At 36.4% G+C, this 23,867-nt stretch overlaps 1 protein-coding gene across 1 annotated transcript in view; it reads right to left on the bottom strand.

Moving 5' to 3' along the window:
• Positions 1 to 23,867, bottom strand: part of KMO (kynurenine 3-monooxygenase) — a 60,821-nt gene that overhangs the window by 13,188 nt on the left and 23,766 nt on the right. The window contains exons 5-11 of the mRNA XM_069064477.1: positions 19,370 to 19,418; positions 18,584 to 18,671; positions 14,063 to 14,228; positions 12,568 to 12,639; positions 6,913 to 7,034; positions 5,124 to 5,271; positions 983 to 1,040 (exon numbers count right to left, since the gene is read on the bottom strand). Coding sequence (XP_068920578.1) covers positions 983 to 1,040; positions 5,124 to 5,271; positions 6,913 to 7,034; positions 12,568 to 12,639; positions 14,063 to 14,228; positions 18,584 to 18,671; positions 19,370 to 19,418 — 703 coding nt within the window. The remainder of the gene's footprint in view (positions 1 to 982; positions 1,041 to 5,123; positions 5,272 to 6,912; positions 7,035 to 12,567; positions 12,640 to 14,062; positions 14,229 to 18,583; positions 18,672 to 19,369; positions 19,419 to 23,867) is intronic.

The following is a 23,867-nucleotide window of genomic DNA, read 5'->3' on the forward strand; positions in this document are numbered from 1 at the left end:
CCCACTATCTGGCTATGTAGTGAGAGGCTGGTTATCCATTTTTAGATCCATGATACAAACAAATTATTTTCACCTCATGTTTTTTTCACAGAATCATAGAATTCCATGGTTGGAAGGAAATTTGAAGCTCATTTAGGCTAGCCTCCACTAACCAAAACCCCTTAACAACCTCATCAGTCAGTCATCCATTTTCTGCTTGAACACATCTGGTAATAAGGAATCCATTTTTATAGGCCAGTCCATTCCATTAAAAAACAAAATAAACTCTTTAATTGTTAGAAAGTTCTTGTTCATATTGAGCCATAATATGACTCCTTGAAATTTCTCAATAATTCTGGTTCTATTCACTGGTGCTACATAGAAAAAAAATCTAATTTCTTGCTCATTTCTCTATGGGATAGTGTTTCACCATTTAGGGACAGGAACAGTAGTGGACTGATTAATCAGTTTTTATTATTATTACTTTTTTTAATAAAAGTCTGGTGGTAGAGAAAGAGAAAACTGATAGCTAAACGAGGTTTGGAGGTCAGTCATGGATTTCACTTATCCATAATTTGCTAATACACTTTTAGTAGGTATCACTGGATAAAAATGGTTAAATTTCTTTATTTTTGTACAAAATCTTCATTGCAGGATTTAACTCTATCAATCTACTAGAAAAAGAAAGTAGAAGTGATATGTTTAGCAGACCCAAGAAACTCACCATCTCTAAATTTGCCAACCAAGAATATTCACATAGTGGTACATAAAGTCAGAATTTGAGGGAGCTAAAATAAAGCAAAAGACACAGCTATGTGTTCTGCTGACTTTTCTTCTACAAATTGTAGCTCCCCAGAGGTTTTGATGCTCTGTTAACTGAGCAGCTAATGGCTTTCATGGGAAATCGATGTCATAGGAGGAAGGTAGGCACATCAAATCTATCAGTATTTGTTTCTGATTTTAAGTTCACTTTTGCTAACCAATCCAAAAGGGATTTACTTACTTAAGTCATTATGGAATTTATCCATTAATTCATCAAATACCAAACAGTCTTCAAAGCCCTGAAGAGAGATAAATCCAAGATAGTAAACTGGCAATAATAAAAATCCACCAGGTTCTTAAGTATGCATACCCTCTTTAACACATGAATTTAAATTACATAAAACTTTCCTCAGTCAAGGAAGAATAATTGAGCCCTTATTCATCTTGCTCTGTTGTTGTCGTCGTTGTTTAATGCAGACTATTCAAACATTAAATAAGAGATAGGTATAGTAGGTAAGACCCCCGACTTGGAAAAAAGATGACCAACTTTTGCCTCGGACATTTAATTGTCGGATTATTGTTCAGTCATGCTTGACTTTTGTGACCCCATTTTTGGTTTTCTTGACAAAGATATTGGAGTAGTTGGCCATTTCCTTTTCCAGCCCATTTTCCAGAGGAGAAAACTGAGGCAGACAGGGTTAAGTGACTTGCCTGATTGTAGCAGGCCTTAAATGGCAAGCAACTATTATGTGTCTGGGGTAAAGTTTGAACTCAGGAAGACGTCTTCCTGAGTTCAGGCCCAGGAATCCATACTCCTAGCTGAGGTGTTCTGGTAAATACTTAACAACCAGCTCTCCATAAAAAATTAAATTAAAATTTGACCTCCCTTATTAACATTTTCTCCATAATTTTATTAGGCCCTTATTTGTAGCCTTATGTCTGATGTGTAAATGCTTGCACTGAAAACTTAAGAACTGGCTCTCAGAAGGTGGTTAAAGTTGGCTCCAGCACACCCCTGTTTAATAGCTATGTAATTCTTAAGGTGAGTGTTCCCTTAAATTATGCCTTTGGTCCTCTTTTCTTTATACTCTTTCCTGGCAATTTCATTCAGTCTCATATTTTAACTGCTACCTATATAAAGATAATTTTCACTTTATATTTCTAGTTCCATGACTGCATCTTTAATGGATCACTGGATATTTCCACTGGGTCGTCCTGTGGGTACTATAAACTCAACAAGACCCAAGAAAACTTATAATGTTTCTGACTAACACTGCTTCTCCTTGTGACAACATTATACCTATTATTGGTATCACCATTTACTTCATCCCTCTCTTCCAAGGCTTAGTGTTATATTTGACTTTTGCTTCTTCCTTACCTTTCAGATCCAGTCAGTTAGCAAGTACTATCTATACATTTTATCCAAGACATCTGTCATGTCCATTCCCTCCTCTCAAATCCCACTGCCACCACCAAAATACAGGACGTCATTATTACCCACTTAGACTATTACAATAGCTCACTACTATTATTCTCACTTCCTCTCTTCTCTCCAATGATCATTACTTCCTCCACACCAATGCCTGACTAATCTTTCTTATGCATGTATAACTTGTCTGTTCAAAAATATTTAGTGGCTCCCTATATTCCCTATTGAATCAAATTAAAGCTTTAACCCCCATTTTTTGTAGTTTTCTTTTCACATTCTCTTCTATTTTTTCATTCTTTTGATTTTGTTTTATGATTTCTTGGTGTCTTAGAATGTCATTAGCTTTCCCTTGCCCAATACTAGTCTTCAAGGAATTATTTTCTTCCTTAAGTTTTTGATTCTCTATGTCCACTTGATTCATTTTCTATTCATAATTTTCTTAGATTGCTTTTTTTTCCCTTATTTTTTCCTCAATCTCTCTTATTCCATTTTTTTTTAAAAGCAATTGGGGTTAAGTAACTTGCTCAAGGTTACACAGCCAGTTATTTCTGGGTGTGGTGCTAAGTATCTGAGCCCGGATTTGATCCCCAGGTCATCCCGACACTGGAGCCAGTGATCTTACTTGCTGAGCCACCTGGCCGCCCCTAAGCAATTGGGGTTAAGTAACTTGCTCAAGGTCAGGTGTTTCTGGGTTGGTGCTAAGTGTCTGAGCCCGGATTCAATCCCCAGGTCATCCCAACACTGGAGCTGGTGCTCTTACTCACTGTGCTACCTGGCTGCCCCACTCTTATTCCATTTTTAAAGTCTTTTTTAAATTCTTCCAAGAATTCTTTTTGTGCTTGGGATCATTTGATGTTTCTCATTGAAAAAGGAGTGTTTTTTTTTAAGCTACATTATCCTCCTCTGAATATTAACCCAGATTTTCTCTATTCCCAGGGCTACAATCTACAATTTGAATTCGTTCTCATTTTTATTTATTTGTTTTTTGTTTTATTTTGTTTTTAGCAGCTATTGGTGTAATAAAGCTGTAGTCCCAAAGCATGGGGAATGATGCCCTAAGCCTCAGGTCCTGATTACTATAATTTTCTGAGATCTGTCCCCAGCCCAACCTTGGGCTCTTCTCTCCACTCCTTCTCTCCACAGCTAGGGCCCACAGCCACACTGTCCTGCAAAATGATCTTGCTCCCTGCACTCTCTCCAGTGGATGCAAACCACAGCTGTCTTTTCTGCCTGGTAAATGAAACCAGGGACTCTACTCTTTTGCAAGTGCTCACAACCAATAGGGTCCCTGCCTCTTGCTACTGCACTCACCAGGTGTGTGCTAGTCCCTTCTCCCCACAGCCACAGCCCAGGACATGTCTGGTCAGCACAGCTGTGACTAGCATCCTTCGATAGTGGAAGGTCCTTCAATCTTCTCCTACTCAGCCCTCTCTCAGACCCCACACACACATTGGAGTTTCTAAGGTTGAGGCTGCCTCTCAACCCAGCTGCCCCCCAGGGATAGTTTGTTGATTCTGCAGAGCTGGCCTGGAGGTGTTTGCACTTCACTTAGGCCACACCTCCCTCTCCTCCTTTCCTGGGACCTTCTCAAATTCTCTTTTCTTTACTTGTCAAATTACTTTATCCTGTGTTTATTTGTGCTGCTCTGAGAGGGTATTCTGTCTTTTTTTGTGGAGGAAATTTGGAGAGCCAAAAGTTTTCTGACCTACTCTGCCATTTTCCCAGAATCATCCCTTGCTTTATGATTTTAGGTACATTTAGGCAGATCATGATTATTTCAGCAGTCCTAATTGTTATAAATAACGTCACATTCATAAAGGAACTTAAAGCTCACAAAGCATTTTTCTAATGACAAACAAGTGAGGTAATTCATGTGAGCATAATTACCCCTGTATTACAATGAGAAAACTGAGGTTCTGAGGCATTCAGTGCCTGCCCACTGACCATATGGCTAGTGAGTTTCAGAAGCAGGGTTTCAACCCTTTTTTTCTTGACTCCAATTTCTTTCCATTATATCATGTTGCCTCAATATGATTCTGTCCAATATTTGTGGACCATTCATGTCTTAGGTACTGTAGTCCCTGGCTTCCAGAAAGGCTACCACAGACTCAAGTAGGGTAGCATACTTAATACAGACAACAGAAAATAAATGCAACCCTATAGATACCATCCAAACATATATCAAACACTTTCCTTTAGAGGCTTATACTTTTTAAGCATTTTATCTTTGCCCGTTTGAAACCTCTCTTGGTGAATTGATGATTTAGGTTCAAACCATTTTCTCTCCCTTTCTTGTTTTTTCAATAGAAGCTATTTTCGGGAAATCATCATGATTTCACTTGTGTTCCCTTTTATTATTTATGCTTTATTCATTCATTGACCATCTTGAAGATATTCAATACTTCCCTTCCAGAAAACCATTTCCAAACAAGAATGCTGAATTTTCATAGGAGGCATAATTTATTCAATGTTAGTGGAGTTTTATACTTTTATTTAGCACTGACAAACAGGGAGTCACTTCTTTCCTTAGGTTTGCCATGCAGGACATGGATCCTATAAAAATATATGTAAATGCACATGCATGTATACACATTTGTGAATATATGTAATGAATGTGTTATATCTATTTATCTATGTGTGTTTTGCATATATACATATGTGGCCCTGAGATGCTAAAAAGATCAATTTTAAAATTCTAATACATGTATTAATTTTTATGATTGAACCAAAAACTATTGTGATTCCCCCCACCCTCTTAGCTATGTCTGCTTGGGGCTATCAATTAAACTGTTTTCACTTATTTGACCTGATCTGCCAAATGGCTAGTTTGAGTGGTACTTTTACTAATTAACTAATTCTGGGGGATTATGTGAGCTTAGACTTTGACATCAGGTAACTGGGATATTTTGCTTGAGATGATGACTTCAGTCACTTGATTAGCAAACGAACTCACCGCATTCATGCCTTGTCCAAAAAAGGGTACAATTGCATGCGCCGCATCTCCCATGAGTACACACTGGGAACCAATGTGGAATGTAGAGCATTTGACAGCGATCATAGGCTGAGCTGGCAGCAGAAAGTAATCTCGCTTCAGTGTTTCCCTTCCAGGGGGCAAAAATCATAAGATATATGGATTAGCATGAAGCATCAGATAAGCCTAATGACTTTGTCACGTTAAAATATACCTAGGTATGCTGATGAAGAAACAGGAAAGGCAAAGAACTAAAAGTTCTGCAGAGCTCTGGGATCATATTTCTATGCAGGTCTGTGTTTTTCATTACAAAACAAGTATTTACCATGTCTGTTACAATGCAAATATATTCAGGCAGATGTTGAGTAACTAAGTTAAATTCTAGATATTTCTCTTTTATGCAATTTTAAAATTCATTAATATGTTTTGGGAAGTTCAATCTAGCTATTTTGGTATTTCAATCTAGGCTTTTCCATAAAAGAACAGAAACTCACATTTCTAGAGTGCTTTGAGGTTTACAAATAACTTCTTTATAACAAGTCTGTCAAAGACATAGTGCACGTACTATTATCCACATTTTACCAGTGAAGAAACTGAGGTTCTGAGAGGTTAGGTGATTTACCTGAAATTACTCAACTCAAATCCAGTCATCTTGATTGCACGTGTGGTGATTTTATCATTACACCCCAATACTTCTCAATGTTAATGATAGTGGTTAAGTTTCAACAATTTCAAATAAAATGCCCCAAACAGCAGCAATTTCAGATCCCTCAGGAATTTGACATACATTCTACTCAATCAATAATTATTCACTAAGCACTTACAATGTGCCCAGAATTGAGCTGTACCAATAGACAATAAGAAGCAATTACTTCTAAACCCTCAAAGTCAAGAGGGAATCAATCTCTTAAATCTCAAAGATTACCTCAATCTCAGAGGTAAAATTTCCTTCTCCTCTCCTCTTTCTTTTCTCTCTCTGCCTCTGCTCTATCCCTCATTCTTTGTGTCTCACACATACAATATGTGCAAGCAAGCATACACATACACACACACAAACACACACAAACACACACCACAGTTCCAAGCACTTGTTCCTTGGCTACAGGAAAATGAGTTATCAGTAGAAAGGTTACTAGACCAGGAAGTAAAGTAAACTCTGGATCTAAAGTAAAATCTGTCACTATCAAAATGCAGAAAAGCCTTTGGGAAAACCCCTTGATTTTTCTGGAACTGAGGAGTTTCCTCATTTATAAAATGTGGGGCACTGGATTTCTTCTGGCCCTTCTAAACCTAGGGTAGTGTGGTATCGTGGAAGAAGCACTGAATTAAGAGTCAGAGGATCTGGATTCAAATTCTGATTCTGCTACTTGCTACCCATGTGACCTCAGGCAAGTCAGTTTCCCCTTCTGAACCTCAGTTTCCTTATTTGCAAAATGAGAAGACTGAACTAGATTACTTCTCTGGATGTATCCAGCTCTAAATTGGTGATCCTAGGATCTCAATATCATCATCATATTCCACAAAAAATAGCACATGCAAAAACCTTTCCTGGAGAATTTTTTTGGGGGGAAGTGGGGTTGGGAGAAGAGTCTGAGGATTATGCAGAATTCCAAAAATCTGTTCAGATTTTATGCTGTAATGCAGATTCAGATCCTGGTGATTATATAACTGATTTAAACTAAAAGAGAAAAAGAATTAAAAATCCCTTGCTTAATTTTATACAATACAAGTTCATGAACCAGAATATATAATTGTGGATAATGAAACTTACTCTCCTATTAAGGGGATGGAATCTGGAAAGTACTTCTGGAAGAAATCGAGTACATCACTGCCTGTGGTGAGCTTTTCAAAATCTTCAAAGGGCATGAACAAAGTACAGGTAAATGATTTGTTCTGTGCAAAGAAAAAAGGCACCTCACATATCAAAGGAATCAGAGATCTGGAAAATAATAATAATTGAAGAGATAACACCAAGTCACAGTACTCTTGGTTAGGTATCTTAGTGTCAGAGAAGAATCCTAGCTATATACTTTGAAGCCTAATACACACACATACACATATATGTATATATACACACATATATTTATATTATACATATATGTATATAAATATTTTGTCTCAAGTCAAAACTGTAAAAGCTCAGTAGTTTCCCCCCTCCCCCAGGTATACATTGGGATATCCAGAATGTTAAATAACAGTCTTGGGCTGCTAAGTTTCTCCTTTCTCCTTTCTCCCTTGTCTTTCCTGGGGATATTAACAAGAAATACACATACTGGGGCAGCTAGGTGGCACAATGAATAGAGCACTGTCCCTGGAGTCAGGAGGACCTGAGTTCAAATTCGGACCTCTGACACACTTAGCACAAAAAACTAGCCGTGTGACCTTGGGCAAGTCACTTAAACCCAATTGCCCTGCCTTCCCCCCTCCAAAAAGCAAAAAAACAGCAAAAAAGAAAAGAAATATACATATATATAGTCACATGTCTATGTGTATGTACACACATATATATGTATGTATATATTCAGTCATGTCCAACTCTTTGTGACCCCATAGATCATAAATAGCACACCAGGCCCTTCCATACTCTATTTCTTGAAGTTTGCATAAGTTCATATTCATTGTTTCTATGATACTATTTCTCCATCTCATTCTCTGCCATCTCTTTTTATTTTTGCCATCAATCTTCCCCAACATCAGGATCTTTTCTGATGAGTTTTATCTTCTCATTTATGTTAAGCCAAAGTATTTAAGCTTCACCTTCAGCATTTGGCCTTTCAGTGCTTTAAGTTTTGACTGATTTGATCTTCTTGTTGTTCAAGGGACTCTCAAAAGTCCTCCTGCACCACAATTCATAAGCATCAATTCTGCAGTGCTCAGCTTTCCTTATAGTCCATCTTATAGCCATACATTGCTACTAGAAAAACCATAGCCTTGACTATATGGACCTTTGTTAGCAAGGTGATGTTTCTACCTTTTAGTATGCTATCCAAATTTGCCATAGCTTTTGTTCCAAGGAGTTAGAGTCTTTTAATTTCCTGGCTGCAGCCACCATATGCAGTGATCTTTGAGCCCAAGAATATAAAATCTGACAGTTTCCATTTCTTCTCCCTCTAGTTGCCAGGAAGTGATGGTACCAGTTACCAAGTTTTTTTGGTGTTAAGCTTCATGCCAGCTTTTACATTCTCCTCTTTTACTCTCATCAAGATGCTTCTTAATTCTTCATTTCCTGCCATCAGAATAGTATCATCTGCATATCTGAGACTGTTGATATTTCTCTGGGCAACTTTACTTTTGGCTTTTGATTCATCTAGCCTGGCATTTGGTATGATGTATACTGCATATAAGTTAAATAAATGAGGTGACCACATATAGCCTTGTCATACTCCTTTTCTAACCTTAAATGAATCAGTTGTTACATGCTTGGTTCTAATTGTTGCTTCTTGGCCTGCATACAGATTCCTCAGGAGACACGCATGATGATCTGGTACTCTCATCTCTTTGAGGACTTGCTGCAATTTTGTTGTGATCCAAATAGTCAAAGACTTCAGTGTAGTCAATGAAGCAGAAGTAGATGTTTTTCTGGAAATCTTTTGATTGGCAATTTGGTCTCTAGTTCATCTGCCTCTTTGAAAACGAGACTGCTCTTCTGATAATTCTCAGTTCAAATATTGCTGAAGCCTAGCCTGCATTTTTAACTTGCTAGAGTGTGAAATGAATGCATTTTTTTTGCAATACGAATATTCCTTGGCATTGCCTTTCTTTAGGATTGCAATGTAAACTGATATTTTCCAATCCATTAGCCATGCTGAGTTTTCCAAATTTGCTGGCATATTGAGTGCAGCTCTTTAACAGCATCATCTTTTAGGATTTTAAATAGCTCTGCTGGAATTCTATCACCTTCACTAGTATTATTGCTAGCAAAGTTTCCTAAGGCCCATGACTTCATTTTCTAAGGTGTCTGACTCTGGATCAGTATGGTTATCAGTGATGTTAAGATCTTTCTCAAAGGGTTCTTTTGTGTATTCTTGCCACCTCTTCTTAATCTCTTCTGCTTCTGTTAAGTCCATATTCTCGTCTTTTATCATGCCTATTTTTTGCATGAAACCTTCCCTTGATATTTCTAATTTACTTGAAGAGATCTCTTATATTTCCCATTCTATTGTTTTCTTATATCTCTTTGCATTGCTTATTTAAGGAACCTTATTTCTCCTTTCTATTCTCTGGAATTCTACATTCAGTTGGGTATATCTTCCCCTTTCTCCTTTTATTGCTTTCCTACTTTCCTCAGCTATTTTTCAAGTCTCATAAGACAGTCATTTTGCTTTCTCACTCTTTTTTTTGAGGGGGTGAATGTTTTTTGTTGCTGCCTCCTGTTGTGATAGTAATGGAATATAAAGATCCCCCTGTATTGGCTTGGTTTTCAAATTGATTGTGTTAAAACCCAGAGCTTGTTAATCCCACCTGTGGGATGGACTTGTTGATGTGAAAAGAAAGTCCTAAACTGGGAGGAGCTGGTGACGTGGATTTGGAGAGACACAAGAGAGAGGCAGAAGAACTTTTTGGAAGCAGCACCCTCGTGGAGGCAGAGAGAGACTGAGGATTGCTGAGGGCCACTTTGAATTGCCCAGGACTTTTGAGACCTGCCACCCAGAGCTTCCAAGGACTGAGGAGACATGGCTGTTTTGCTGGTACTTTGTCTGTCTGTTTTGATGTTGTTTTGCCAGATTTGTCCACTGGTAAAAGACAGTCTTGTTGTTGAAGAAGTCCTGGAACCTGACTGTTGGTTCAGAGCTCCTGAGACTGTCCTGCAGACAGAGAGTGAATACTGTCCACTGGTGAAGGACAGTGCTGTTGTTGCAGGAGTCTGGGAACCTTTCTGTTGGTTCAGAAGCCCTGAAGAAGGATTTTCTGGTTGTATGTTTACAGAAATCCTGGGAGAGGGTTTTGCTAATGTTTTCAGGGGTCCTAGGACTGTTCTGCAGACAGAGGATGAATTAATGAAGAGACTGGCAATGTATCTTGTGGCCTTGCTGAGCTTTGTCTCCCCAGGAACAAAGATTGCTGAGAACTTGCCTCTTGTCAAGATGAATAAAAGACCTCCATTTGGGTATTAAGTGCTGTGCTTAAACCCCCAGGGGTGGGGAACTTTTGACCTTTTTGTGTTCTATGATTGAACAAATGAATATACTTTACTTATGATTGGAAACTAATCTCCATTTGAGAAGAGGGGCTTTGTGATGGACTAAATGAAGGTACAGCCTAGGGGTGGAGTAGTATTTAGAACAGGGACTTTGTAATTGATTGAATGAATGTAAGGTCCTGGGGTGGGGTGGTACTTGGAGATTATTTAATCATAGGGGGAATGTTTTTTGTTGCTGCCTCCTGTACAATATCGCAAATGTCTGTTCATAGTTCTTCAGGCACTCTATCTACCACCAGATCTAATCCCTTAAATCTATTCATTACCTCCACTTCATATGGATGAGGGATGTTATTTAGGTCATATCTATAGTTTGATGTTTTTCCATACTTTCTTCAATTTAAATCTGAATTTTGCAATAAGCTCATGATCTGAGTCACAGCTCCAAGTCTTGTTCTAACTGATTGTACAAAGCTTCACTACTTTTGGTTACAAAGTATATAATCAATTTGATTTCAATATTGACCATCTGGTGATGTCCATGTTTAAAGTCACCTTTTGGGTTTTTGAAAAAGAGTGTTTGTTATGATCAGTGAATTATCTTGACAAAACTCTATTAAGTCTCTGCCCTGCTTCATTTTGCACTCCAAGGCCAAACTTGCTTGTGATTCCAATTATGTTTTTATTTCCTACTTTAGCATTCCAATCTCCTATGATGAATATAGCATCTTTTTTGTGTTATTTCTATAATATTCTGTAAGTGTTTATAGAACTGATCAGCTTTGGCTTCTACATCAGTGGTTAGAGCATAGACTTGTATTACTGTGATGGTGAATGGTTTGCCTTGGATTCAAAAAGATTTCGCTGTTGTTTTTTTTTTTTTTTTTGAGATTATACCCTGGTACTTCTTTTCTAACCCTTTTATTGACTATGAAGACTACTCCATTTCTTCTAAGGGATTCTTGCCCATCGTAGTATATGTAATGATTACCCGAATTAAATTCACTCATTCCTTTCCACTTAAGTTCAAGGACATCCAAGATGTTGATGTTTAATCTTTTGATCTCCTGTGTGACCACATCCAGTTTACCTCGGTTCATAGCTTACATTGTGGGTCCTTATGCAATATTGATCTTTATAGAATTGGACTTCCCTTTTGTCACCAGATGTATCCACAACTGAGCTTCCTTTCGGCTTTGGTCCAGCCACTTCATTAGTACTGGAGTTACTTGTAGTTGTCTTTTGCTCTTCCCCAGTAGTACAATAGACACCTTCCAACCTGAAGAACTCATGTTCCAACATTTCTTTAATCATTTTAGTACTGTCCATGGTGTTTTCTTGGCAGAGACACTGAAGTGGTTTGCTACTTCTTTCTCCAGTGGATGAGCTTTTGTCAGAACTCTCCACTGCATAGCTCATAGTTTCATTGAGTTACATAAGCCCTTTTGCTATGATAAGGCAGTGATCCAGGAGGGGATTAACAAGGAATGGAAATGGTCAAATGGCAGGGGAGGTAGTTGGTATAGTGGAAAAGATGGTATATTTGGAATTAGTAGAAACCTATGTTTAAAAAGTTCCTGATACTACTAGCTGTGCAACTATTTGCAAGTCACCTAATTTTAATGAGCCTCAGTTTCCTCCTCTGTAAAATTTTAATGCTATTACTAACTCACATGATAATTGTACAGACTAAATGAAATATAGTTTAATAAACATATGAATATCAGTTATTATGATTTTAAAACATCTTTCCTATACCTAGCATAGTTCCTTGCACATAGCAAACACTTAAGATGTCTGTCCAGTTGCCGAGTTAAATTACAGCAGGTAGAAAAAAGAGGAAACGTATTGACAAATGGAAGAAATCCCCCAGCCTTCTTTGGTAATGTCATAAACAACCACTCAAGACCATATATCAATTCATTTTAATATATTATATAGAGGTTAGATATCCTCACTAAGTATTCAATTAATTTTAAGAACTATTTATTAAGCACACAGGACAACACATACACGCTGGTAGTCCTTGATGTTTGGAACGTTCTTTCTCCTAATCACCACCTCTTAGGTTTTCTGACCTCCTTTAAAAGATTCCACTCAGGAAAATATTAAAAGAAAATCTTCCAATCCTGATTCTTTCAAGTTTTTCCTCATAGGGCTCATTTAAAAAATAATTAGTCTTTCATTAAATAAATAGAAGCTTAAAAATAACCATATATAGTAGTAAGTGAAGAAACAAATGAACAATACATATACAAATATGATTAACTGTGCAATATACTCTACCTGGTTAGGAAGAGCAATCATCATGAAAGTGTTTCTTGGCCAAATGTGTAGATAATTAGGTTCCATGGCATACTGTAGGGGGAAAACCCACAATGTTTTAATTAATTAAATTAAACTAAATTAAAAATTAATTAATTAATTAAAACATTAATGAAACACCTCTATTAAACTCATTATCCATATGGTATAAATGTTTCCCTGATAATGTAACTATAATAGTGTCATTTCTCAAACAGAATGACTTGACTTATCTGTCCATTGGGTCCATCAGAAAGCTTCTTACAGTGTCTAATAGGACCCAAAGTACATTGTCCTTGTGGTACTGGAATGATATGTCACCTTGGCATATTTGTTCTTTATGTACAATCTTCACTCCAATTGTGCCCTGAATTTGTATGAATTCTTCTCACTGATGCTGTCTTTGTGTGTGCCCTAGGCATATAAGGAGGAGCATTTCAAAGCTACTGTTCTCATTCTACTATTTTAGCAAATGCTATTGCTTTGTGCTAGTCGTGTTTACTGGTTGACAGTTGATGGGAAGCATCAAAAGAATTCTTAATATAATATAATGTATCTAACAGTTGGACATCCAGTCTCTGTTTGAAGACTTCCAAGGAAGATGAACCCTTGATAGATCAAGACATGTGTTACAATGAAGACACAGCCTCTGACTGGACAAACACAACAGAATGCAATTTTCCAAACTCGTTCAAAATGTATGGATCATGTGTTCTGGCTCTGGATGTAACTATCTAAGGTGGTTGGCTGAAATATAGTAGTATCTTCCCTTCATGGTATGGTAAAAATATTAATAGATCTGCACAAAGGACTTGGGTTTGAATTCTAAGACTTGCCAATTATTAGCTATAAGGTTTGGGGCAACTTATTTCATTTTTGGAATTAGTTCCCTCCTCTGCAAAGGGAGGACATTGGATTTGATCAGGGGAGGAGGACCTGTGGCTTTGAGGATTAGATGAGCTCCAAAGTCCCAACTGTGTTCTAACAAATGTCTGACTGAATGACAGTTAAGAGATGATGTTTCTAGTAAAATGCAAATGTTTTCATCAGTACTATTTGCTAGTTTTGACTTAGGAATCAACATTACAGTTGTGTTTGTTGACAATTTTATTTTAACTTCCTGGTTTCATTTGCTTATGACAACATCAAAATATTTGCCCTGTATGCTACAAATATTTCTTTTTTACACTGTTGTAGTCATTTTGAATATTATTTTCCTTGTTTCTTGTAAGAAAAAAAATTTCCCTAAACCAAAAGGAAGAAGAGAAGCATCTTTGTACTAAACCGAAACTTGCTACGTACTTTTTTAACCTAATGTTTAAACTAGGTAGGACTTTGACTTGTCTTCCTTTCATGGGGTAGTGGCCACATTTTCTTAAAGCAATATATACCACTTTACAGTACATCTTTTACAAAAGGTAACTAAAAAACGATAGAGAAGAAATGTTAATGACAGAAAAAATGGGCGTTTCCTTACCTCCCCATTCTTAGGTGGAATAGTCAGTTCCATGTACCCATGAGGAATATACTGTTGACTGTAGTTGAAACGAGCTTGCTTCATGAACTGTGTTCTGACTGTTGAATAGGCTCCATCACACCCTACAATAAGGTCACAAGTAACTTCTACAGGCACCTGATTAGATCTGTGAAATCAAGTAAAGGGTTAATCTGTAGGTATAATGGGAACAATAGAGGTGTACACCACTTCAGTGTAACTAGGATTTGCCTTGTGAATTTAGCAGTAACACTCAGTAGACCTTTTCATATGCGCTATGAATTTTCAGCTCTTTATATTTTGTGGTATCTACAGACAAAACAAAGAGGAGAATATTTGTCCTGATTTTCTTCAAAGACTGTGAGGCAGGTAGGTGGCACAGTACATAGGAGTGCTGGACTTGGAGTTAAGAGGATGAGGTCAAATCCTGCCTCAGATACTAGCTGAGTGATCTTGGGCATGTCAGCTCTCTTTATCTCAGCTTCTTCAACTCTAAAATCAGGATAATAATAGTACCTTCCTGTTGGTACAACTTTCCTGTTGTGAGTATCAAATGAGATCATATATTACTATGTAAAGTACTTTACAAATCTCATAGTACTATATAAATGCTAGCTAGTTTTATTGTTGTTTTCATCATTGTAAAGAGTAACCCACTCTAATACATTGTGGGTAGAGCTATGAATTAGTGTAACTATTTTGGAAAGCCATTTGGAATTTGGAGTTATGCTAAGAAGGTGAGTAAATGCCAATACCCTTTGTCCAAGAGATCCATAGCGAGGCACATACCCCAGTGAGGTCAAAGATTAATAAAACAATCCTTTACACACCCAAATACTGATGGCAGCACTTTTGTAGTGGCAAAGAACTGGGAACAAAGCATATACTTACTGAGGTATCAGTAAACAAGTTATGGTACATGAATATAAGGAAATATTCTGATCCTATAAGAAATGTTGAATATGGTGAACAGGGAGAAGTGTGAAAGGACACGTGAATCAGTGAAAAGTGAAATAAGCAGAACAAGGAAAACAATATACAAAATGACTACAACAGTGTGAACGGAAAGAACTGCCACCATAAAACAAATGAAACTGAACAATGTGAAATCAGAATGACTAAGCTTGGCTCCAAAGAAAAAACAAGAGAAAGCACCTTCTTTCCTTCTTTGTAGAGTGGGGCTATGTGGGTGGGGTGGGGAATAATCAGTGTGGAACTTTGCATATAATGTTATTTGTCAGTTTTGCTGAGCAGTTTTTTCTTTTTTCTTTTTTGTTATAAGAGATAGCTCACTAGGAGCTGAGGGGGAAGAAGATATTAGGAATATATGTGATGTAAAAACAAATGATATCAATAATTTTTAACTTAAAAAATAACCCATAATATTGTTCATTGGAAAAACTGATGTATCTGGCACGAGGGGATCTGAGTTCAAACTTGATCTCTATTACTTACTTCCTGACTAATCTTGGACTCACTTTAACCTCTGGAACTCAGTATTCTCGTCTGTAAAATGAAGGGTTTGAACTAAATGAGGATTAAGATTTCTTCTAGCTTTAAATATATAATCCAATCATCATCTTCATATTCAACAAACACTGACTGACGCTATGTGCAAGTTACTGTGCTGGGCTTCAGGAGTTTAGAAGATGGAAGAATCAATAAAGCCTAGGATTGTTGGAGGTCTCATGGCGGAAATGGGACTTGAGCTAGACCCTTAAGATAGGGTAGAACTTAAGAGAAAGGAAAATGGCAGGGACAGCAATCAAGATAGCAGGAAAAAAATTCTTGGAAATAGGAATGTGTTTAGTCAATGTGACTAAAGTATGTAGGTCATTTAGCAAAGTTATAGAAAATGAGGTTGGTATTTGGTACTGGCTAAGAAATAGAGTGGTAGCTCAATGGTAAAGACCCAGTAGTCGATGACTATAGTAATCCATTGTTTGATAAATACAAAGACTTCAACTTCTGGGATAAGAACTCACTATTTGACAAAAACTGTTGGGAAAACTAGAAAATAGCATGTCAGAAACTAGGCATAGATCAGCATCTCATACCATATACCAAGATAAGGTCAAAATGGGTACATGATTTAGACATAAAGGGTGACAACATAAGCAAATTAGGAGAGGGAGGAATAGTTTACTTGTCAGATCTATAGAGAAGGGAAGAATTTATAACCAAGCAAGAGATAGAGAATATTATGAAATGTAAAATGGATCATTTTGATTACATTAAATTAAAAAGATTTTGCACAAAGAAAACCAATGCAACCAAGATTAGAAGGAAAGCAGAAAGCTGGGAACCAATGATAAAGGTTTTTCTGATAAAGGCCTCATTTGTCAAACATATAGAGAACTGAGCCAAATTTATAAGAAGACAAGTCATTCCCCAATTGATAAATGGTCAAAGGATATTAACAGGCAGTTTCCAGAAGAAGAAATCAAAGCTATCTATAGTTACAAGAAAAAAATGCTGTAAATCACTATTGATTAGAGAAATGCAAATGAAAACAACTCTGAGGTACCACCTCACACCCATCAGATTGGCTAATATGAGAGAAAAGGAAAAAAGATAAATGTTGGAGAAGATGTGGGAAGACTGGAACACTAATGCATTGTTGGTGGAGTTGTAAACTGATACAACTATTCTGGAGACCAGTTTAGAACTATGTCCAAAGGGCTATAAAATTGTGCATATCTTTTGATCCAGTAATACACTATTAGGTCGGTATCCCAAAGAGATCATAAAAAGGGAAATGGGCCCACATGTACAAAAATATTAATAGCAGCTCCTTTTGTGGTGGCTACTGTAGGAAATTGAGGGGATGTTCATCAATTGGGGAATGGCTGAACAAATTGTAGCATATGAATATAATGAAATACTACTGTATTATGAGAAATGATCAATAAGTGGGTTTTAGAAAAATTTGGAAAGACTTAATGAACTGATGCTGAGTGAAGTGAGCAGAACCAGAAGAACATTGTACAGAGTAATAGCAACAAAAGACCCATGATGCTATCCACATCCAGAGAAAGAACTATGGAGTCTGAATGCAGATTGAAGCATAATATTTTCACTTTTTTGTTGTTGTTTTTTTTCCTCATGTTTTTTCCCTTTTGTTCAGATTCTTCTTTCACAGCATGACTAATGGGGAAATAAATTTAAGATGATTGTATATGTATAACCTATATCAGATTGCTTGGGGGGGTAGGGAGGAAGGGAGAAAAATTTGGAACTCAAAATCTTATAAAAATGAATGTTGAAAACTTTCTTTACATGTAATTGGAAAAAAATAAAATACTATTAAGTGCAAAAAAAAGTAAATAATGTTGATGAGGTAGGTAAGGGCTAGATTGTGGAGGACTTTAAATGTCAAGTTATAGGCTTTGAAGTGGAGTGCCACCTGATCAAGGTGCAGGAATTGATACTGTATAAACAAAATGGTATTTAGGAAGATGAATCTGGCAAGGTGAAGAAGGATGGATTGAAAAAGGGAGAACATGGACGCAGGGAGAACAGTTAAGAGACTTACTTTGTAGTTCAGGTATGAGGTGATAAGGACATGCACTAGGATAATGGCAGTAGAAATGAAAAGGAAGGGACAGAAAGGAGAAATACAAAGAACAAAGACTGGATCGTATTTGTTAACAGACTAGAGATGAAGAGAGAAGACGAACTAAAGGGTGAGACTACACTTACAGGATAGGAGGAGGAGGAAATGGAACCAGTGAAGGAAAGATACAGAGTAGCTCAAGAAGCAGGAAGAAAAAAGAACAGTATATAGTAAAGCGAGTGTTGGACTCGGAGAAAGGACAACCTGACTTAGATCCAGCCTCTGACACTTACTAGAAATCCTTCACTACTCACAACTTCCTTGAACTCCATTTTCCTCATTGTAAAATACAGACAAGTAGGTACTTAAGAGGCTTGTTTATTGTTATTATTGTTATTATTATTATTAAATGAGGTTATATGTGTAAAGCACTTCAGAAACCTTAAACGTCTACACAAAGCTGTTGTTATGGTTACTGTTGTTGTCAGAACACAAAAATTCTATGGCAGAGAGAGATAGTATTTTAAGAAAGACTGGGTCATTATTTAGTGTCAAATGCTACAGAGAGGGCAAGGAAGATGAAGATAGAGAAAAAGATCACTGGATTTGTCCAGTCTCCTCATATATTTTCCCCAGTAGCTATTTTTAAAAGTTAGTTTCTATCCCAGTGGATCTCAAGTACAAGCTAAACTAATTAGATAATTGAAATTGTATAAACATGACATTGAACATTAAAGAAGAGACTGAAAATTTCATCTGATTCAAAGGTACATTTGGAGGCCCCTACGATACCTTCAGCCTTTAAAATTTGACCTCTTAAGAAAGGAAACACATTTTCAATGAACATTTCTTAAGCTTTTCCAAAATTATTAATCAAAGGATAATTCTACACCTCCCAATCTTTTCTCTCTAGTCCTTTATAAGGACTGATGGCTGTGATTAATTACCCACGGAGAGTGACTAAGCCTTCTTCAGGTTTACAATTCAACAACTTGTGGCCAAAGTGCACCTTTGCAGTGGGATATTTTTCAACAGCTGGAGAACAAACAGAAAAACAACACATGGAGATGTAATTTAAATTCTTTTTTATACCGAATTCAAGAAGAGTTGAGATTTTCATTTAATGTTTAATCTGATACAGTGACTTATTGACAACATTTAAATTAATTGGTCCAATATAATTCCTATTTGACATCATTTCCCAGTATCATTTTAGTATTAAAATTTTAAATAAGTATAAACTTGTCTTCTTTCTGTTCATTTCCACATTAATTTTTTTTTAAATCCAGTCCCATTTGTTTAAGTCTCATATACCTGAATGAAGAGCACACTGGGAAAAAAAGAATCAGCTAGATCATGTTACAATATGTCAGTTGTGTAAGTACTTATGAGTCAACAATACCTCAATTACTCACATACTTAATTGTCCTTGTATCTGTTTTGAACAGCTCTATTGCCAGGAAAGCTTTAAATTGAAGGTAATATTAACTTGATATTTTAGATTGTTTCTGTATCGAGTAACCAGCATTTTGTAAAATCAACCAGCCACTGAGCACTTATTAAGCACTGACTATGTACCAGGTACTGTGCAAAGTGCTATGGATACAAAGAGTCAGGCAAACAGACAAATTCTATTAAAATATTAAAGTTGCTATATCAGTACCAAGTATCACGGTAAAATAACAATGCAAAGAGGTGAATAAGATTTAGTTAAATAAAGATGTGAGACTCACCAGTCAATAGGTCCTTATTTAGATGTTCTCTACTTATAGAAAGAATATACTGGGAAAAAAAGGAATTTGAAAAATCATTTAGGAAGAATATAAAAATACACTTCTGAAGTATGGGACAATTTTTCTACTAGATAGGTAGTTCAAAAATCAATAAGCACGCTATCATTTCTTTTTAAAGTATTCAACCTAAATTTATTATTTATTTTGTTTATCACTTTTATTAAGATTTGTAATTGGGAAAATAAAATCCTTCTCTTTTAGAATTTAGCAGTGTTTTCACAAAAACAGGGGATGTAATCCAATCATAAAGTAATTATTTTTTCACTTAGTGCCTAGGGCATTTCCTTGCACAAAGTAGATTCATTCAATAAATGTTTGCTTCACTAGACAAAATCAGATCATGCTACTCAGCTGTTTTGGAAATCTCTTGAATTCCTTCCTATCCCTATATAATTCTACATTCTAATTCTACAGGCAATAGGTTCTGGATTTGTGATTTCACTGGTATAGGGAGCTCCTAGGTAAGGAAACTCCCTCTACTTATCCCAAACATACTGTTATTCAAAAACAACTTTGGGACTCCTCTGTCATTGCCTCAACATCCAGCAACAGAGACACCAAAATAAGAAAATTAGTCATATTATTCTTTTAGACTCATATGTTGGTTTTGACCCAAAACAGTAGTGTCCAATTTGATCACTAACTCTATCAACCAGATTCATCCTTGAGTACCTTTTGGCTATTTCAACCTTCAAAGGATAAAAATTTGCCAGAATTAAGTATCACAGAAAAACTTCTAAAAGGTGCTTAGAATTGGACAAATTCACACACACCTACCCCTGATACATTTATTTAAAAGCTAACAGTCACATTAGCTTATTGTTATACCTTGAATCATATATACAATACACCTAGGCATATGTTAATTAAAAAACAATATTAGCTAGAATTTGCTAATAGGAAGAAAGAATATTTTATAAGTGAATAACCTAGGGGCTAGGGCTAAGAAAATCTCTGGCCACACCCCACACCCCAACACACTCATACATTGTAGCACTGTATAAAAGCCAATGGGCTAGGTAGTATTCAGAATTCTATGTAGTAAAAGGAATCCTAAAATCTCCAACTCCATCCTCCCACCTCTGAATCTTCCTCACCTACCTGACAAAGAAAGGTGTCTGCAATCCTATGATTAGAGATTCATTCATTAGGTTGAGGTATATTTAGTGCTAGGTACCATCATGAAAATGCAGTTAGCCTTGCCATTTTTACTTTGATGTGATTTTGCTTAATTTTTTCAAGCATAGAATTAGAGAATCTCAGAGCTATAATGAACCTTAGAGATCATATTAATCTATCTCACTTTTCAAAACATGAAGCCCTGGAGAGATTATATGGCTTTCTTAAAAACTAAAATCCATATCTCCTAACGCTCCTTTCTCTCCCCATCCTCACTCCTTTAAAATAGCTAGCTAAGAGCTAGGACCCCAAAAGAGCCAGAATTTTCATGTGAGAGGAGAATAAGGCACCCCTCATGAGAATAAGGATATACCTGGTTGGGAAATAGAGTAAGGGAAGGGTCCAGGATAGTTGCAGAACAATGTGAGAGCCCTGGGCATCTTAAGAAATGACAGAGGGCATAGAAAGAGAAGGTGGCAAGACATGAAAGACAAACTTAACACAACACGTGTCACAGTTATTTGCAGACCTTAACACACTAATGATTGTTCTGAACTGGAAGGTAAGAATCAAAGATCCCAACAAAACTGATTCATCCTAAATACATAAAATGCCAAATTAAGAGGTATGTTGATACCTTTTAAGAGATAACAATACAATTCATTTGTAAGTACATGATGTATCCTAAAGGGAAAAGCTGAATTAACAACTTAGTCTGTAAATAGCTTGGTCCTGCTGGGAATAAAAAAAGAAATTCCTTATCACCTTGCTAAAATTCATAAAAACCAAGGCTATTTTTATTTTCCTGCTCTGTACCCCTGGTGTCTGGTATTCTGATTGTTACATGTGTTATATTGTTATATGCAATGCAACACAACCCAGAAGTGTTATTTTAGTATATCAGGAAGCATTTCAATGAAGAGGAAGAATTTAAATATTCCTTCTTGTTCAGAGAGCATATAGATGATTTTTATACCCAATTAGGCACTTTGTCACATCTATAAAACCATAGGTTTTTTGGGGATTCCTAACAAAGCATCTTGGTCATCCCCTCCCCCCCCCACCAACTTTCATATACAACTATAACTAAAAGAGAAAGTTCATTCTTTTCTTAACTAAAATTAACCAAAGGTAAAATAAAATTTCTCAAGTGTCATTTCCCTAATGCTAATCTGATACAATGCTGATATTGTAAAAAAAAAAAAAGTAACATGAGTAATAATAAATTACCTTGAAGATCTTTTAAAATTACCTATGAGAAACAATATCTACAGGTGATTTATGGAATCACTTCAGGAGATAGCTCTAACTCTTGCTTTTAAGTTATTTATATGGGAAAAACTTCTAAGATGGTGCCAGATTCATAAAGCAACAATAGGGAAAGTGGCAAGATTCCAAGAAATTCCAGATTGAATAACAGAATGAAACTAACTAAACAATAGTGCCCAGAGCCCCCAATGTGTTCTTATAAATGCTTTCAGCTACAGTGGTTAGGGTTTCATAAAAAATAAAATAAAACAAAAAACCCACTTATACTGGGGGGTAGTACTTTTTTTAAAATCTGAAACCCACTTTCTGCACTGCCTCTAAGTCTGCCCTGCAACGCACCACTCACTCTCTCCACATATACCTAAGTACATTCTTTAAATTCTTTCTCACATGTTTAGAAGAACTTCGGTATGAAATATGTACTTTCCTTTCCCCTCTCCCTAACTGAATCCTACCAATTCTTCAGGAGCTCTTGGTATTAAGGGACCTTAGATTTAGAGCTGGAAGGGACTTTTAAAGATATCTGGCCTAAAGCTCTTTGTGGAGCCTTCTTTGACAGCTTCAATTTTCTTCCTTTCTAAACTTTGGCAGTCTTCATTGGTATTTCCTAGTTGAAAGTTTTCTTATATATGATCATGTTTTCAAATCATTTCACAAGTGGAAATCATATCACTCCACAGGATGTGATGGTATGTTCCCCGAAGGTAAAGATAGTATTTTATGCTTCTAATGCACTTATAGCCCAGTATTGTGAAGACAGCAAGTGCCCAAACAATGATGGATTGATTATAACATAATATTATCTGAAACCTAGACTAGTTGATCTTCCTCTCTCTTCTTCCTCTGACCACTTTCTATTCTTGTGAAGGTACCAACATGATACCAAAATGAACATTCAATTCTGTAGGAAGGAAAAAACCCAACAACCCCACAACTGAATAACAGGGAATTCAAGCAAAATATATAAACAGTAACAACAACAACAAAAAAACAACCCAGCGTGCTAAATATCTCAATTTTTCATATTATCATATGTACCCATAAATTTTGCTTCCTTGAGGATACCACTACTGACTAAAAATAAGGAAAAATGAGAGAATTCTATCTAACAAAAGTTATAACCAGAGGAAAAGCAGGATTGCCCAACTTTTGCTGTTGCTTGTAGGATTAAAAAAAAGAACTATTCTGCGTGAAAATTAAGATGGTAGGGGTTTCTAGTTTGCTTAAAGACACCTTGCATACCTGCTTTCCCAAGGATGCAAATTCAGAAAGTGTAATTAGATAAGGAAACCCTTCTTTTGAGCTCAGTATGCTACTGTATGAAAATTAACAAGTAAAAAAAGAAAACCACATGAAAGCTAAGCAAAAAGGAGAAATAGAAATCTGATTTTGGTTTTTAAAAACTACATAGTACCATCTGGTTGCTGTTTTCTCTTTTAGAAACTGTTGCAGGCAAGAGGGAAATGGTTCTACTACATTTCTCAAAGTTGAAATGCAAATCAATTCTAGTTAAGTTATTTTTGAAGGAACATGAAAAAAAAATCAGCCCACCAGAAGTGCTTTTGCTCTTCAGCATTGAATGAATACATGGGTATTTATTATCCTTTCTATTTTTCTCTACAGAGCACATTTACGTCAATGAAGGATTCAGAGAAGCTGAGACAAAGTTTGCAGGATGGCTCAAAATTATTCAGGTTTCTTTTTTTCTAATTTTCTTTCCACCAAAGAAGGACCACGACTTTAAAAGAGAGCACTGAATTCCCCCTGCCTTAGAAGAGAAGCTTCCTAAGAGGTGAGACATAAAGATCGGTGCAAGCAAAGAAATCAGCTTGAACACTTTCCACTTGAGTTTGTTTTGAGAGTATTGAGTTGACATCCAAAGTTTACCTGTTCTTTAATGCTTGGTAAAATTTCTATTCAATTAGTATTGAGGCCAAATGTTTCATTAGTGGACCTGGGATATAAGGACTAGGGCTAGCAAGACACATACACACATACTAATACACGTGGAGAGAGAGAGAGAGAGAGAGAGAGAGAGAGAGAGAGAGAG

The sequence above is a fragment of the Petaurus breviceps genome, unplaced genomic scaffold (assembly GCF_028583685.1).
Source record: "Petaurus breviceps papuanus isolate PSGF00001 unplaced genomic scaffold, PetGlider_PUasm1.0 90633, whole genome shotgun sequence".
NCBI lineage: Eukaryota > Metazoa > Chordata > Mammalia > Diprotodontia > Petauridae > Petaurus > Petaurus breviceps.